The sequence below is a fragment of the Larimichthys crocea genome, chromosome XIII (genome assembly GCF_000972845.2).
Source record: "Larimichthys crocea isolate SSNF chromosome XIII, L_crocea_2.0, whole genome shotgun sequence".
NCBI lineage: Eukaryota > Metazoa > Chordata > Actinopteri > Sciaenidae > Larimichthys > Larimichthys crocea.
The window spans coordinates 24,199,584-24,214,313 of NC_040023.1; the positions used below are offsets into that span (position 1 = coordinate 24,199,584).

Genomic DNA, 14,730 nt, shown 5'->3' on the forward strand with positions numbered 1-14,730 from the left:
CAAAAAAGAATCAGGCCTTTTATCTCTCTTTGTCTCCCATAGATCTAACTGTGCTGAGAATATCCGGAAGCACATCCTCCATACGGGCAAACATGAGGGCGTGAAGATGTACAACTGTCCCAAATGTAACTATGCTACCAACTCTCCCATGGAGTTCCGTAACCACTTGAAGGAAAGTCACCCTGATATTGAGAATCCAGATCTCGCCTACCTACATGCAGGTAAGCAGGTCTTCAATTTGTACTTGAGGAGGCCCTGTTTTGTTTTTTTGTTTTTTTGTGTGTTTTTAATGAAAGAAATAAAACTGTTTCACATAAGAGCCCTGTCATCAGATTAGGAGGATCTGGTTGAGTGGTGGAAGGATCAGAATTAGAGTCTAAGAATGTACTTTGGCAGCTGGCCTGGCATTATCCTTGGCCCGACTTTTCCTCAGTGCCATCCGTAAAATTCCTGTCAGAAGTCGGATTTGAACATATGTGCCTACATTTAGAATCAACAGTGCCCTGAACACTTCCATAGTTGAAGGTTATTGGTGCTCCAGGTTTATTTTAGTCTTGCTTGAGTTTTACAATTATTTGGGAGCTGCCCAAGGATACCGTGATTCACTGGATCAGCTTAAAGTTAAAAGGACACTCTCTTTCATACATGAAGATCAACTCACCAGTCATAGGGAGTGCTCAGTTTGAAAAACAGTTGTAAAATGTCTTCTGGATCACTGAAGGGGGCTTTTTAGTTTGAGAAAATACAGCTGCTGATGTCATGTTGATGTCATCAGGGTTAAATCAAATTTAACCCTGACTTCTTAACAAAAGTCAGGGTTAACTTCTTAACAAAAAACGTGCATCACAGACTGGAGCTGTGGAATTTGAAAGACCAGAGTACGTCTAACAAAAGATGTAGTTGGGTTGCATTATAGGATGGAAGGATCCAGTGTTTCTGGAGGTCCACGCTGTATTCTCATGGACAGTCGACGGCAAACCAGATATCATTTAAAAGAGAACAGGACAGTAAAATATCGTCACTGGTAACGGTTAACAGCATTGCAGTCCAAAGTGAAAATATTTGAACTTTTTGCCATCTTTTGCGATTTAATTTACAACCAGATGTTACGTCACACAATTACATAACATTACATCTTAATGTACTTAATGTACTTCATTCTTTGTAAATAATACAACTTCACCATAGCAAGACATCAATATGCGTGTTTCGTTTTGGCGTCCTGTCATTCCATCAGACTGTTTGTTTGTTTTTCTCATGCCATCCAGAAGGTGTTGTCCGTCTGCCGTCTACCATCTGCCTGAATCCATGTGAATGCAACATGACTCATACTAGGGACTAAAAGTCGGGATGTCTCTTCATGTATCAATTTTGACTATTTTTTTGAGTCCACCCAAATTCATGGAAGCGTCATAGTGAATCTCTGCGCCGCCCTGTTAAGTGCATTGACCAAGGGAACTGGAAACATATCCTGTCCACTATTTTTTTGCTATTTCAAGTATTTGAACCATACCACCTTCAGTTTACTCTGTTTACTTGTCCCTCTGATCTCCGCATTATAACGTGTAATGTGCTCACACAGATCGACACACACACACACAGTACACCCACAAACAAATCAACATTTGAAATAATTCCACTGAATTAAATCACCTGGCTGCCCCCACAACCCTGCCCAAGCTCCTATTATTCCACAGAGGTCAGATTTCCCAGAATCCTTTGAGTGTGTTTTTTGTCACTGGATCGAGTCTTCCTATTCAATGCGGATGGAGGGCACCCAGCCACAAAGAGGCACCACTCAGATTGCTGGTCTATCCATCCCTGCCAATCACTCAGGCCATAGAGACAGATGAAATCTTGTTCCTCCTCTATTGGTTCCTTTGTATCACAGTGTTCTTCCTTTGTCCTTGAAGGCCACCAAATCCAATCGGCAGAGTGCTTGTCCTTCAGAAGAGCAGAGAGGACAGCCTTTATCCTGTTATCCCTTTGACCTTAAATAAAAGCAGTGGAGTTGCAGGGGAGCTTCACGGGATAAAGGCCAGGCAGGGACATTACTGGAAAATGGCTGCATTCTGGTGGCACTGTGGTTTATTTCCCATTGAAACTGAATGGATCTGAGTTGTGTCTTTGTGCTGACTCTGAAAAGTTTATTCCTTTGAATTTCTCAAGCTGGCTTATTCCTGGGGTAATTTCTATTCTTCATATCCAAGGACAAACTTCTGTCTTTCATCTCCTTGACTTCCATGTCCTAACCTCTCCACAGAACCTTTTTACCTTCACCCACTCGTACAAACACCTTCCTGCTTCATATTGTCTGTACCCTCTCACCTTAAACCAAGTGCACCTTTGTGCTTCTTTTTACCCTTTCACCCCTGGATTTCCCTCACCTCTGTTTGTCCTTATGCATGGCTGACCTTTGACGAAGAAGACGGCCTCACAGATTCAGTTTGTTCTTGTGATCTGTTATGCCATACGAGAACCCAACAGCTATACCAAGTAATGGAGATTTCTCTATATGTGTCCACGGCAGTCCTGTAGTACAACCTTATAGTTGTTGTGAACCAACCGTGATTCTGCCCAGCAGCTGTGTAATGTGCATTGTGGGTTTCAGTTTTCAGTTTTATGAGCGAAAGTCAAATCTTGTCTGGAATACGCGTCGTCTTTCAGTCATCAGGAGGAAACATATCCTCCTCTTTTAGTCAAGTTAAGCAGCACGTTTTCAAGATGTCATCTTGACGTTGTAATTCATATTCTGCTCACACCACACCTCAGATATTAACCCAAAGAATGACAGCAAAAGAAATGATCCAAAAATGCAGCAGTTTGGTTCTTTTTTACCCTTGGAGAAAATTCTTTTGCAGGACCAGTTTCTAGAGAGAAATAATCTGATCCCACTTTGCTTTCCTTGATTACAGTTTGCTCAAAATCTTGCTTCATGGTAGTGACACATTGGTAAAACTACTACAGGAATGCAGAAACCAACCCTTGTTACTTGATTAAAACCAAAGCAATCAAACTATAGGTGGTTTGAAAAGGCATTGAAAGTACACTTGTGATCTCACCCCCTTTCAAAAGAGTGAAAGGGAAGTGGGGGTGGTAGCAGAAAGAGCAGTGTTTCATCTAAGTAGACAGAACGAGACCAAAAGAAAGAGACAGGGGAAAAAAAGATTAAGAAGGGAGATGTTGAATTAACCTGCTTGTGATTGCTCTCTGTCAGAGTGGCACCAGGGCCAGCAGCGAGAGGCAAATCATCTGTGATGGCCCTTCCCGCTGTTCCCCCTTTGAAAGACACAGATCAAACGCACCTTAGTCACAGGCCCTTGCAGCCCCTCGCGCTGGATTGATTGACACCAGAACGTCTCCGCTGCTGTTCTGTCTTTCCATATCTCTGTCTCTGTCTCTGTCTCTCTTTCGCTCCGTCTTCCCTTCTTTATTCAGCGTCGCACTCCGAATTAAAGCCCTTCTCAAGGATGAAAGCAGAGGTCCTTTGCAAACGAAGGAAGAGAGGGAATTAGACCCAGCAAGTGATGGAGAGGAATGATGATTAGAATTAGAGAGGGGGAAAGGAAGGGAAAAAAAGGTTAGATATGTGAGGGGAAAATGTTGCTGATAGGACACATTTTAATAAAATGGTAATGACAATTGTCTTCCATGTGCGATATAAAGAGAGATATACCAGAAAGAAGTGGCAGTGCAAGTGTGATCTCAGCATAGATAGCACTGCGGTAGAACTAGAGCTACAGGTACCTCTGAGCGCTGCGACTTTGCTAAATTACCTCTCGACTAAAACTTTCTTTCTAGTTAAAATGCTGCAGGTACGCTATGACTGCAGAAGCTTTGGAAAAAAGTATATTTCCTTCTTTCATTGCTATCTCCCTGCAGCGAGGTCAGCTGTGGTTGCAGGGCAGTGTCTCTGTTAAATCAGCCAAGTGTCCTGCTCAGTACCAGAAAACTGTGTTACACTCACACACGCACACAGGTGAGATGTCGCCATTAGCTTTGTCACAGCATCTTCATCCCACTATTTTTAATTGTGAAATATTTCCCTAATTTTCAAGCAAGGTTATAATTGCACATCTTGGGGGCATAGAGATCAAATGCTTTGTAATTAGCTAACAGCGACGGAGTACTTGGATCTGCTGCTTAGTGCCTAAAAAGATAAAACAAATAAATAAATAAACTTCTTCAAGGCATTGTTGCGGCTTTATGCAGATTCTATTTTCCTTAATAATGCATGATGGATGGCTACTGTAGAGGGCTAGAGGAGACCTGGCCTTGTAAGTGATGATCTTAATACACAGTTACAACCACGGGCAAATTCATTTGTTTGCATATATTTTTCCTTATTAAACAAATCTGTAAACAAATATGGGTTTGGATGGCTTTTACTTAAGTTATGCATCTGTGTGCCTCCCCGGCTCCCCTCCCTCGCTTTCACCTTCTGTTCATCATGTAATGAAACATTACTCTCCTGAGTTTTACTTCCGTATTGTGTTACAGCGGCGTGTTGGATTGTGGAGGACAGGTGTGTATGTCATGCAAATGTGTCCTGGTATCCCAGCGCATATGACACTGTGTCGACGTTGTGAAAGAAGCCACAGACACCGGCGATAAAATCAACATCTGTTTCTAATAACAATGTGTTATATGTGACAAGTTTCTATGTGGGAAAATATGTGGAAAAAAACAATGCATCACAGTTCTTTGAAAAACACCTATAGGTCATCAAGTCGTCAGCGCTATTGATGAACCTGCGTCTTTGTGTCACGTTCCTTATGTTGTGTTCGCATGATAGGCATTAATGAAAAAAGTCATTCTGTTCGGTACGATGTAAAATCTGATTAACACACCCTCATTGTGCTGATGCTGTCACAGTGTAGATTTAGTTATTTTGAGTTGCATCTTCCAAAGTCAACAATGAGGGATTTGCTAGCTTAAGGGAAGCAAAAAAAAAAAAAAAGTAAAGTACTTTAGCCAGCAGAGAAACGGATAAACGATGACAGAATTGAGCTCAGCTGTTTTAGTTTAAGTTCAAATTATTAAAGCAATCTCACACAGAAAACACATTATATGTCCACCTGTGAATGTTTATCCAATAAATATGGCCTAAAACATAAATAAATGTGGCCTTTTGTAGTCGCTGTTTGTCTCCATGTCAGGTTTTACAACACTTACTGTTTTTGTGCCCGTGTTTGTTATTCTGTCTCCATCGTATCTCATTTTCCCAACCGCACAAAGTAACCTCAGCAAGCCTGCATGTATGAACTTGAAGATTAGCTCGAGCCAGTGTCTGGGTGTTAATTGGTGAATTCCCTCATGGAGGAATAAGTTTCAGCTTCATCTGGTCCTGAATGGATCTATGAGGACTGATGTGAATTGTTTTAACTCACAACTCTGTATTCCTCTTTCGCCCCTTCATCCCACCCTTTTTGAACAGATTGGTTGCTCTGTGTTTAATCACACCACAGCCTTGGTTGAGATTTTACAGTTGAGAAGCAGCTGTTCAATGCCAGTGTGTCCTCTGAGACATGCAACAAGGGGGTGTGCGAGTGTGTTTGGGAGGGGGTTGGCTAAGCGGTTTAGGGGTAAAAGCACACCATCGGTTGCATGCATCTCAGTAAACCAATACGGGGCCGGTCTGGGCCGAGTAAGCAGCAATTCCTGAATAATGACCTGCTCCAACGAGCGTGAAAACTCCTCCAACTGGCTGCATTTATCACACATCAGCCACAACAAACGGCCTTTTGTTTCATCCTCATCTTCGATTCCCTTCCCTTCCTCCTGGCGCCAACCTGAGTGCCTCCTCTCAGCCGTTTAGTAGCCATTCAGAGGCTTGAATGACAAGTCTCACCCAATCAGGGCGGAGATGTAGAAGCACAAGGTTTCTGTCTGCTCCGGACGTGAAGTAATGTCTACATTGTGTTTTTGCCACCTTTAGGCCATTCATGTGGTGAATGATGACTGGAAGTGTAGTGTCATTGACAGACTGGGTCAACCTCTGCCTCCGTCTGAGCCGCTGGACAAGTTCTGTCGCTGTCAGAAGATTTGAGGCAGATTGATGACACTTGATACATGTTCCCTTGTGTTGCAATGGCACAGTTACGTTAGGTGCTTGCTTATGTTGCACTATTCTAAAAAGTTGCAGATGGCTTATGTAGGGCACAGACTGTAACAGTTGCACAGTGTGATAGCAGGACAAAAGGATAAAATTGTTCAGTCTGCATAGGTTTTTAGTCTAATACTTCATTCTGATCTTGGCATTTGGGACACAGCAAGTTGGATGTTCAATGGCACATGAAGGAGATAAACAGTAAATAGTGGAGTTACCACATGTATCTATGAAATATATCTTAAATTTGTTATTAAACTGGTTTAATAACAAATGAATAATAATTAATTCTGAGACCCCAGCCCCAACTGAAACTACGTTTCCTGAAAGGTTATGCCACTAAATGGCTTCATTTATGTGAACTACTACTTTATTTTTAGATTGTTTATAATGTGTCAGCACACATCAGATGCTTAACTTCTCTCTTTTTAACCCAAAGATAAAAGGAAAAATATTCGCTGTATGTTTGCAAAAACATTTTTATGACCACTGGAGTCTGCTTTCATAGTAGCAAAGAGTACTTAGAGGGAAGGACACACGTAGACGCACACAAACACCTCCTGTGAGTGACGTGTGGTGGGGATGCTCACGGGCAGGGCTGCACCTCCTGTATGGGACCGTGAATATGGGACCAGACAGGCCGCCGGCTCCTATAAAGCCTCATCCATAATTCAGTCATCCTTCTCCCTCAGTTCACACACACTGTACGTATCTAGCTCCAGCTAAGCGGTCTAAGACAAGACAAGACAAGACAGAAAAAAAGAAAGAAAGAAGGATAGAAAGAAAGAAAGAAAGAAAGAAAGAAAGAAAGAAAGAAAGAAAGAAAGAAAGAAAGAAAGAAAGAAAGAAAGAAGTCATTGATGATAAAGTTGAGTAAAAGAAAAAGTAAAAAGATAAAGAAAGAAAAGCCGGAATTGTTAGGAGAGCAGGTTGTGAGACATTGCCCGACTGCTGATCACTCTCAGCCCAGTTTGCCCCGTCTTGACCTTTACTGAGTCAACACAGCTCCTATAGTGCCAACATGTTTTCCCTGGTCTACACCCTCATTGGCTGAAGTGCACTTTTGAGATCTCCACCTCGACCTTTGCCCCTTTTACTGTGCCAAGGACCCTTATCTTCCTCCTTCGCCTCTTTCGCCTATGTGTGTGTCGTCCGTTTGGTGGCTCTGCAAACGTCTCAGCATCTCTAATTACCAACAGGCTCAACTTTCCCAACTAAACAACCAATTACCAGCGTTTTAGCCCAACCCAATCCCATGTTTCCTGATACAGTGGCCTATTAGGGCCCCTTATTTCTCCCCCAACATAATTGAATCCCCTGGCTGCTCATCAGTGGGCTAATTTAAGCCAATGTGCAGACTTGGTAATCAGAGGGGCTGCCTATTAGACTATCAGACCCCAATTAAGTGCCCTCTTATTTCCAACATAACAAGCCACTATCACTACTGCTGTTATTGTATTTCCCTCTTTAGTGCCCAGTTTTGTTTGGGTAAATCTGTGGTCTGTTTGGAGAACAAGAAGAAAAAGAGGGGAAAAGTGGAAAAGAGGAGTTACAGTGTTAAGTTAGCTCTGGAACAGGTGGCGTTTAAAGAACTACTCTTGTAAATGGAGAGGAAACTCACTAATTAGAATGACAATCAAGAGAGCAAAGGCATACTGATTGATATAGCTCGGTGTAGGATGTTTTATTGACCACTTTGTGACTGTGGAGCAAGACTTTAATGTAAAAAAAAAATATTACTGCCTTCTGCATGAATCACACACTTAGTGATGAAACTAATGAGTGAAAGCCAAGCGTCTCATTAACATAACAGAATGCCTGGCCTGATCTGTTTTTTTCCCCCACATTATTTAGGTTCAATGAGTGCACATATCACCAAAATCTTGTTAGAAAATTTATGGGCAGTGAAGTTTTTAAACTTTAAAAAATTCAAACATCTATCTCCTGCTGCCACTTGGGTCTGCCAAAATCTGATGTGGCTTAATGCAGCTTTAACTTGACAAATAGATTTGAAATGGAAAAAGTTCAGAGATGAATGCTTTCACCACCAGCACCTCTCTCTGTTTCCTCACAAGTACAGCATATCTCACTTTTTCCCCCTATTTTCTTGTTCTCTGTCCTGTCTTGGTGACTGGTGCAGCTGAGGGGAGCCAGAGTGTGAAAGAGGCCCACCGAGGGCTGATGAGGACTGTCTTAGCAAAGCGTGTCTCAAGAATGGGACTGTGTTTCTGCAGCACTTTAGTGAGTGTGTGTACATATATATGTATATGTATGTGTGTGTATGTATGGCAGCAAGAAAGAGTCGTGCGTGCGTGTCTCGAAGTCTAAAGTGTGCGTGTTTAGTGTTGGTGTCGACTCCCCATAGCCTAATTAAAGGGCGAGGAAAGCCACTCACGGGGAGATTAAACCTAAAAGGGTAAATTAGCACTCAAAAGGGGTGTGGCAAATTCACACATACGCACAGGCCATGAAATCTCTTCTGACACCTGTGAAAAAAAGGGGAAAAAAGAGAATAAGGAGGATGGAGAGAGGGGAAAACTTTTGTATTTCTATAGCAGGGCTCTGTGCTGTGTATCTGTTGAGATGAGGATCTGAACTGGGCACTTTATTTGAAATTAGAGATCAGAGTTTAGGAAACTGCCGGGTCCTCCATGTGTGCTCGGCTTGGCTGATTAGCCGGAGGACCTGCCTGTTTTACTTTACTAATTTACTTGCTGTGTTGTTGTAAGTCGTTTTGGACAAAAAAATCATCTGTAAAATTAATGTAATGAAATATAATTTCAGAATTGCAGAGCCACAAATGACTTAAAATATCAAAGTGATTTAAGATTATCTAAATATAAAACAGAGGAATATGGGAACAGACTTTAACTCCTAACTCTCTCTTAACTTAATTTCAGTTTAATATATTTAACAAAAAAATATTCTGGGTTCTGACTTAATTGACTCGGGCTTGGAGCTGTACAGTTGTAAAATACTATTTCATTAATTCTAACTTACATTAAACACTTTCTAAAACATTACATTTAATCTGTTAACTTGGATTAAAAAAAGAATTGTCGAAAGCATTGGATGTGTGACACAACTCTGATGATGTCAACAGGGTTATGTCACAATTTCCATTAATCAAATATTCAAAGCATTAAGAAGGCTCAACAATTAATTTATCTATCAAGCATGACTGGAACTGATTTACTGTTTGTTTGTTTTTTTGTGACCCCTGATACCAAAGACTGAGGGTCTGCTGTAGTGTAGTGCGTGTGGTGCTGTAAAATAGGCATGCAGGCATCCACATGTGAGGGACAGATGTTGTGTGTCACAGCATTGGTCACCCCGCTTCATATAAATATCCCACAATTCAACAGTGTTGCAGTAACGCTCTGGGCTACAAAGATATCTTTTTATAACTGTCAGCCTCACTCAGTACATCAACGCAGTTTCTGCCTTTTTCTTCTGGTGCTGTGTTGTTTGTGAAAGTTATGACGTCTTACCGGTTGGATGTGTTTATGTGTGAGTGTGTATGTTGAGATTGAGTGATGTGACTTTGGGCCAGCAGCTGAATCTGCCACGCTATCTGTCTCTCTATCTGTTTGCCGGTCTGTCTGTTGTCTCTTCTGCGTTGTCTTCTACTCCTGTTTGACTGCTATCAGACAAGTGTGTTGTTTGAGAGAGAGAGAGTGTGTACATGTCATCTGTCAGTGTCTTTCCCCAGAATCAGACATCTAACAGAAAATCTCAGCTTGGTGCACACACACATACACATACTGTATAAAGATGCGTAGACACACACAGTTTCACACCGAACTTCATCTCCAATCTTATAGTTCTTTGCCCCAAGGACTAAGTGTGTATGTCTGTGCGTATAAAAGATTTCATGTGTATTGATGTGTTTGTACAAACACACACACACATACACCCTCTTGCATGTCTTTCTGTTTGTGGGTGTAAGAAAATAGATCTCGGTTCTGTCACGGCTGGGCCTGCAGGCGTAAGAGGCCTTAACGGATGTCTCTCTCAGTGCAACACACACATACACACACTTCCTCTTGCATGCACAAACACACACACGAACAGGTCTCAGACCCCTCTCCCTCCTGGACTCGCAGTGAGGAATACAGATTCAGGCTCCTCTCTAGATAGTGATCAGCCTCGCCGTGGCTTCAGAAATGCTATCTTCACCGGGCGGCTGAATTGATAATACTCCCCCCTACGCATTTTATTACAAAGGCCCAGTTTGTAAAAAGGTAATCATTTACTGTTGCTACTATCTCCCCTGAGCCATACATCTTCTGTCTTCACAGGACAAAGTTCTCCCGCTGCTACCAACGCTGTTTTTTCATATATATTTTTTTTAACTTTGTCGGTGGGTTTGTAGACGGCTACTTTTAGGTTTATCACCTCCTGCTGCCTCAGAGTTTTACACACACAACAACCCACCTGGTAGAATTAGGTTTTTGTTAAATGTATGTATGTTGTGTTAGTTTTTGTCTGCATGCGTGGGTTCTCAGTGTTTATATGTGTGTGTGTAGGGGACAGAAAGGCTGAAAATGACAGTGAATGAAGGACTAATCCCTTTGGGCACATAGCAGAATCCAATACCAAGTACCAAAATCTCATCATTTCAATTATCATATTTATCATATTTATTCATTTTCTCCCAGCCAGGCTTAATGCTGTCTCTCTCTCTTTTCCCTCTCCCTCTCTCACCGCTCCTTCTTCTGTACATTAATCTATTTTTTCCCTCCATTGCTCTCTCCACTGGCAACATGTGAGCCTGCCAGTCATATTGATTGACAGAACTCAAGTGGCCTACGGAAAAGCAGCTCATTTTTTCTTTTTCCCTTTTTTCCTTTTTTTGGTCAGACGTGCTGGTGATGCCTGGGCCTTATCAGGAAACCCAATTTATTGCTGTTTCTCTGGGCAAAAGGGGTTGCCACTCACACTGACTGACAGCTCTCAGATTTGCTAGCTGCAGCGTGGGGATTTCCTTTAAGTTGTTATGTTTTCCTTTTTCTTCCTTTTTCTTTCCCCACGTACTGTCGGAGATTATTCTACAGCACATGGACATACGTAAACACTTTACACACATACACAAAAACGTGGAGGTGCTCCCCCGACTCCGGACCGTTTTGTTTTTGTCCGACCTTGGCGGTGATTTTGACTGACAGACGGTGATCCGTGGTCCTGCTGAACACAGAGCGGGTCAAGTTCAGCTCTGTGAACATCTTTGTTTGGGTAGTTGTTTTATTCTTTGGGGAGGAGGGTCAAGAAAATAAACTGTTGAAAGGAAAACTCACTTGATTCATGCAGAGATTGATATTACTCTTTTTTTGTTGTTGTTTTTTTATGCGTGAGCACAAAAATATGTTTGTTTTTATTGCTAAGAACATTACATGTGGGAACGTGGGTCCAGGTGTGAATTTATGTTGTCATCAATGTGTGTTTGAGCGACTCTTGGTTGGATATACATTTAAAGGTACATCTCTGTATGACATCATGTATGAGTCTTTTGCATGTCCCTGTCCATGTCTGCATGTGATTCCAGTGTGTATGTGTGTGTATGTCAGCTCCTGTGTGTGCATTTGTGTGTCGAGTATGACCTCCGAATCCTCAGGCTTATCGTGGCGGTGTTCCACATTATTGATAGCGAGCAGAGATATCGACAGGCCAAGCGCCGGCAGCTTGCAGCAGCGCCGGCAAGCGGGATGGGACTTTGATATGACATATTGTGCGTCTCAGCACAAGCCATAAATAATTCTGACACGTTTTTGTATGCATGGGAAAGTCCTTGATTCAGCCTCCCATAAAAATAAACTTCTATTATGGAAGGTATTTGTCAAGTGGGTGCGTGATGGATGGCCCGGCGTTTACCCCGTGGCAGGACGATGGGTTATGGATGCCCGCCGCCCCTTGCCGGGGGAGGAGTCGCACCCAGCAACGCTGACACCAGAGTAATTACTGCCCTCCTCACCACGGCAACGGAGGGAGGGAAGTGGAGGAGGGATGAGGGCAGAGAGGTGTGTGTGTGTGTTGGAGGGGGCGGGGGGTGCTTTATACACACACCTGCACTTCCCTCCCTCCCTCCTCCCTACACACTGTCCTGTGTGGTGACGGGTGTGATGAAGGCTGTTAGGGCAGTGATGATTGGACACAGAGGGATGGATGGACAGATATAGAGATGGATGGATGGTAAATGGATAAATAGATTTGTATATTGATTGACTGATTAATTAACTTACTGGAGGGACGGCACTTTTCTTTGCTCATAAAGGTGTTACATGCCATATTTTCAAAACATCAGTATATTACTGCCTAGTTAGTCCAACAATTCTTCTTGATGACGGCCTCATGATTACTCATCTCTGTCTTATTATAAAGGCAATGTTAGTGTTAGTACCTCTTCATAGTAAAACATTTCTTATGGACCACATTGCTCCTGTGTGGATCAAAGCTTATTTTATTTATTCTTTTTGACTTGGAGCTGATACAGTTAGTAGATCAAATGATTAATCAGTTGTCAGAACATTAATTGACAACAGTTTTGATAAGATTAGATTAAATTTACTGATACAGTGTCAAAAAATGTAAGTGTCACAGGAGCAAAATAAAGTTGAAAACATAAACAAAAGGAAAGGCACTAAATACTACATACAGCCAACATAAATGGTAACTACGAAGTGTCTGAGACAAAAATAGACAGAGATGAAGATTTGCTGCTTTCCTCTGTCCCTGCAAATGATTTTTATTTATTTTTTTTCACTTTTGAACAGTTGATTGGACAAAACAAGCAATTTCAAAATGTTGCCTTGGGTATGATTGTTTGCTAAAGATAATATATATGTCGCGTAGTAACAAATAGTTGAACTTTCTTTGACCCCGTCAGTCCAGTGAATACTTCCTGTTTTTTTTCTCTAATGTAATCCAGTTGATTTTCTCTGAGCTGGTGGTTTACAGTGTAAAAATCCAAGTCTTTATAGACTGACATTTAGAGCGAGTATGATAGCATACTAGTATGCCTCAAAATGGATGATTTACTGACATTAAAATGCTAAATGTTACAAGAAGCAATTCTTCAGTTCAGTTTTCTTGATCACAGTAAACAGAAACTGAGTATTTAAGCAGAGCAAAGGTGTTTGTTTGTTTGTTTGTTAGCTTCCATACATTCACAAGCTTATGCCCATGCATTCTCATGTTGGTACACATGAATATGTACAGGCATTTGTGTGTGCTAATGAGTGCACGTGTGCATGTTTCTGTGTCAATCTGTGGGCCCAGCAGGCAGATTGAGCTGAGGCTTGGGTGCCATCTGAGGAAGAGGAGGAAGGTAGGCGTGGGGCTAGAAAAAGGTGAAGGATGGGCGCTCTCCTAACCACCACTACCCTGCGTGGGTGTGCAGGTGAGGCGAGGGGGGGTCAGGGTTGGAGCCACATAGGCAGCCCGTCAGTAGGAGTGACACCTGTTCACCGCTGCCCACCCATTCATCCTTACAGCTGCTCCGCTCCCTTTGCCTCAACCTTTCCCTCCCTTCCATCGTCGTCGCCTTACCCATCCTCCTTAGCAGGCAGCATAAAGGAGAAGCTCATCACAGCAGGCCGGGGAGCAGCGAGTAGGACCGGTCCAGATGTTCTTACATACGAGGAAGGAGGAGGGTTTTGTCAGGACACAAACACAAACTCAGACAATTACTGTAACATCAGCAGATTGCCTCGGTGCCACTAAGGCTGCTGTTAAGTGAGATGATTGGTACAAGATGGTGTGTCGACTGGCATAAGCCACACACATACACACACTGTCTTCAAAAACACAGGTGAACATAGACATGTGTTTTTGTACAACCCTGCAGTTTGTTGAGTTTAAGAAACAGCAATACTCAATGTTTTGTGAGTGTGTGTGCGTGTGCGCTACAAATTTTTGTAATTATTCCAAAGTTCAACAAAAAGTTTGCATTTTTAAAAGCAGAGTAAGCTGATGTGTTATTGTCCTGAACTATACACCTGCTAACAATCACACACTACATCCCAGTTGTGTTCCGAGAGTGTAGCCAAGCCAGTCCACACTTCTGCAGCCTTTAACAGAAAGAACAGTTTTCTTACTCCATTTGTAATATTTGTATCACAAACATTCATTGATTGAAAAAAAAAATGAACACATTTATAAACACAATTATATAATGTGCACCCTTAAGTTTGAACTTGTATGTCACACTAAATAGCTGGTAACCTATTACACATGTTGACTCCCTACTACACCCTTTGCATACAAATGCAGACTAAGACAGACGGTGTTAAAAAAATGCTTGTTTGCATGGATTGGGCCTTGTTTAACCCGGTAACCCTCTTGCAAGGTCTAGATAGGTGGACTGAAGCTGCTGTCGGGCGCTACAGATGAGGGGTCAGGGAGAGGAACGGGCCTCGGTCAATAGGCTTAGAAGACCATCAGGGACTATTGATTGTGGCGGACAGTGAGGCCAGCTCTGCACTAATTGTTTCTTTACTAGCCTGTGGCAAAGACAACAGTCACAGGCAGGGACTCATGAATCTTACATCTGTTTTGTTGCGAAAGCACCAGGAGTTAATAGCCTTTGATTACTGAGGGGATTGTGTGTGTGTGTGTGTGTGTGT

The 14,730-nt window shown here is 42.3% G+C and overlaps 1 protein-coding gene across 2 annotated transcripts in view; it reads left to right on the forward strand.

Annotated features, from left to right (window-relative positions):
- znf407 (zinc finger protein 407) overlaps nt 1-14,730 on the forward strand; it is a 140,915-nt gene that overhangs the window by 99,893 nt on the left and 26,292 nt on the right. The window contains exons 9-10 of one of the 2 annotated variants that reach the window (XM_027286518.1): nt 43-221; nt 4,501-4,960. In XM_027286518.1, the coding sequence (XP_027142319.1) occupies nt 43-221; nt 4,501-4,589 (268 nt within the window). In that variant the 3' untranslated portion in view covers nt 4,590-4,960. Of the gene's footprint in view, nt 1-42; nt 222-4,500; nt 4,961-14,730 lie in introns of those variants that run through there. The other variant, XM_027286517.1, reaches the window with a different exon arrangement.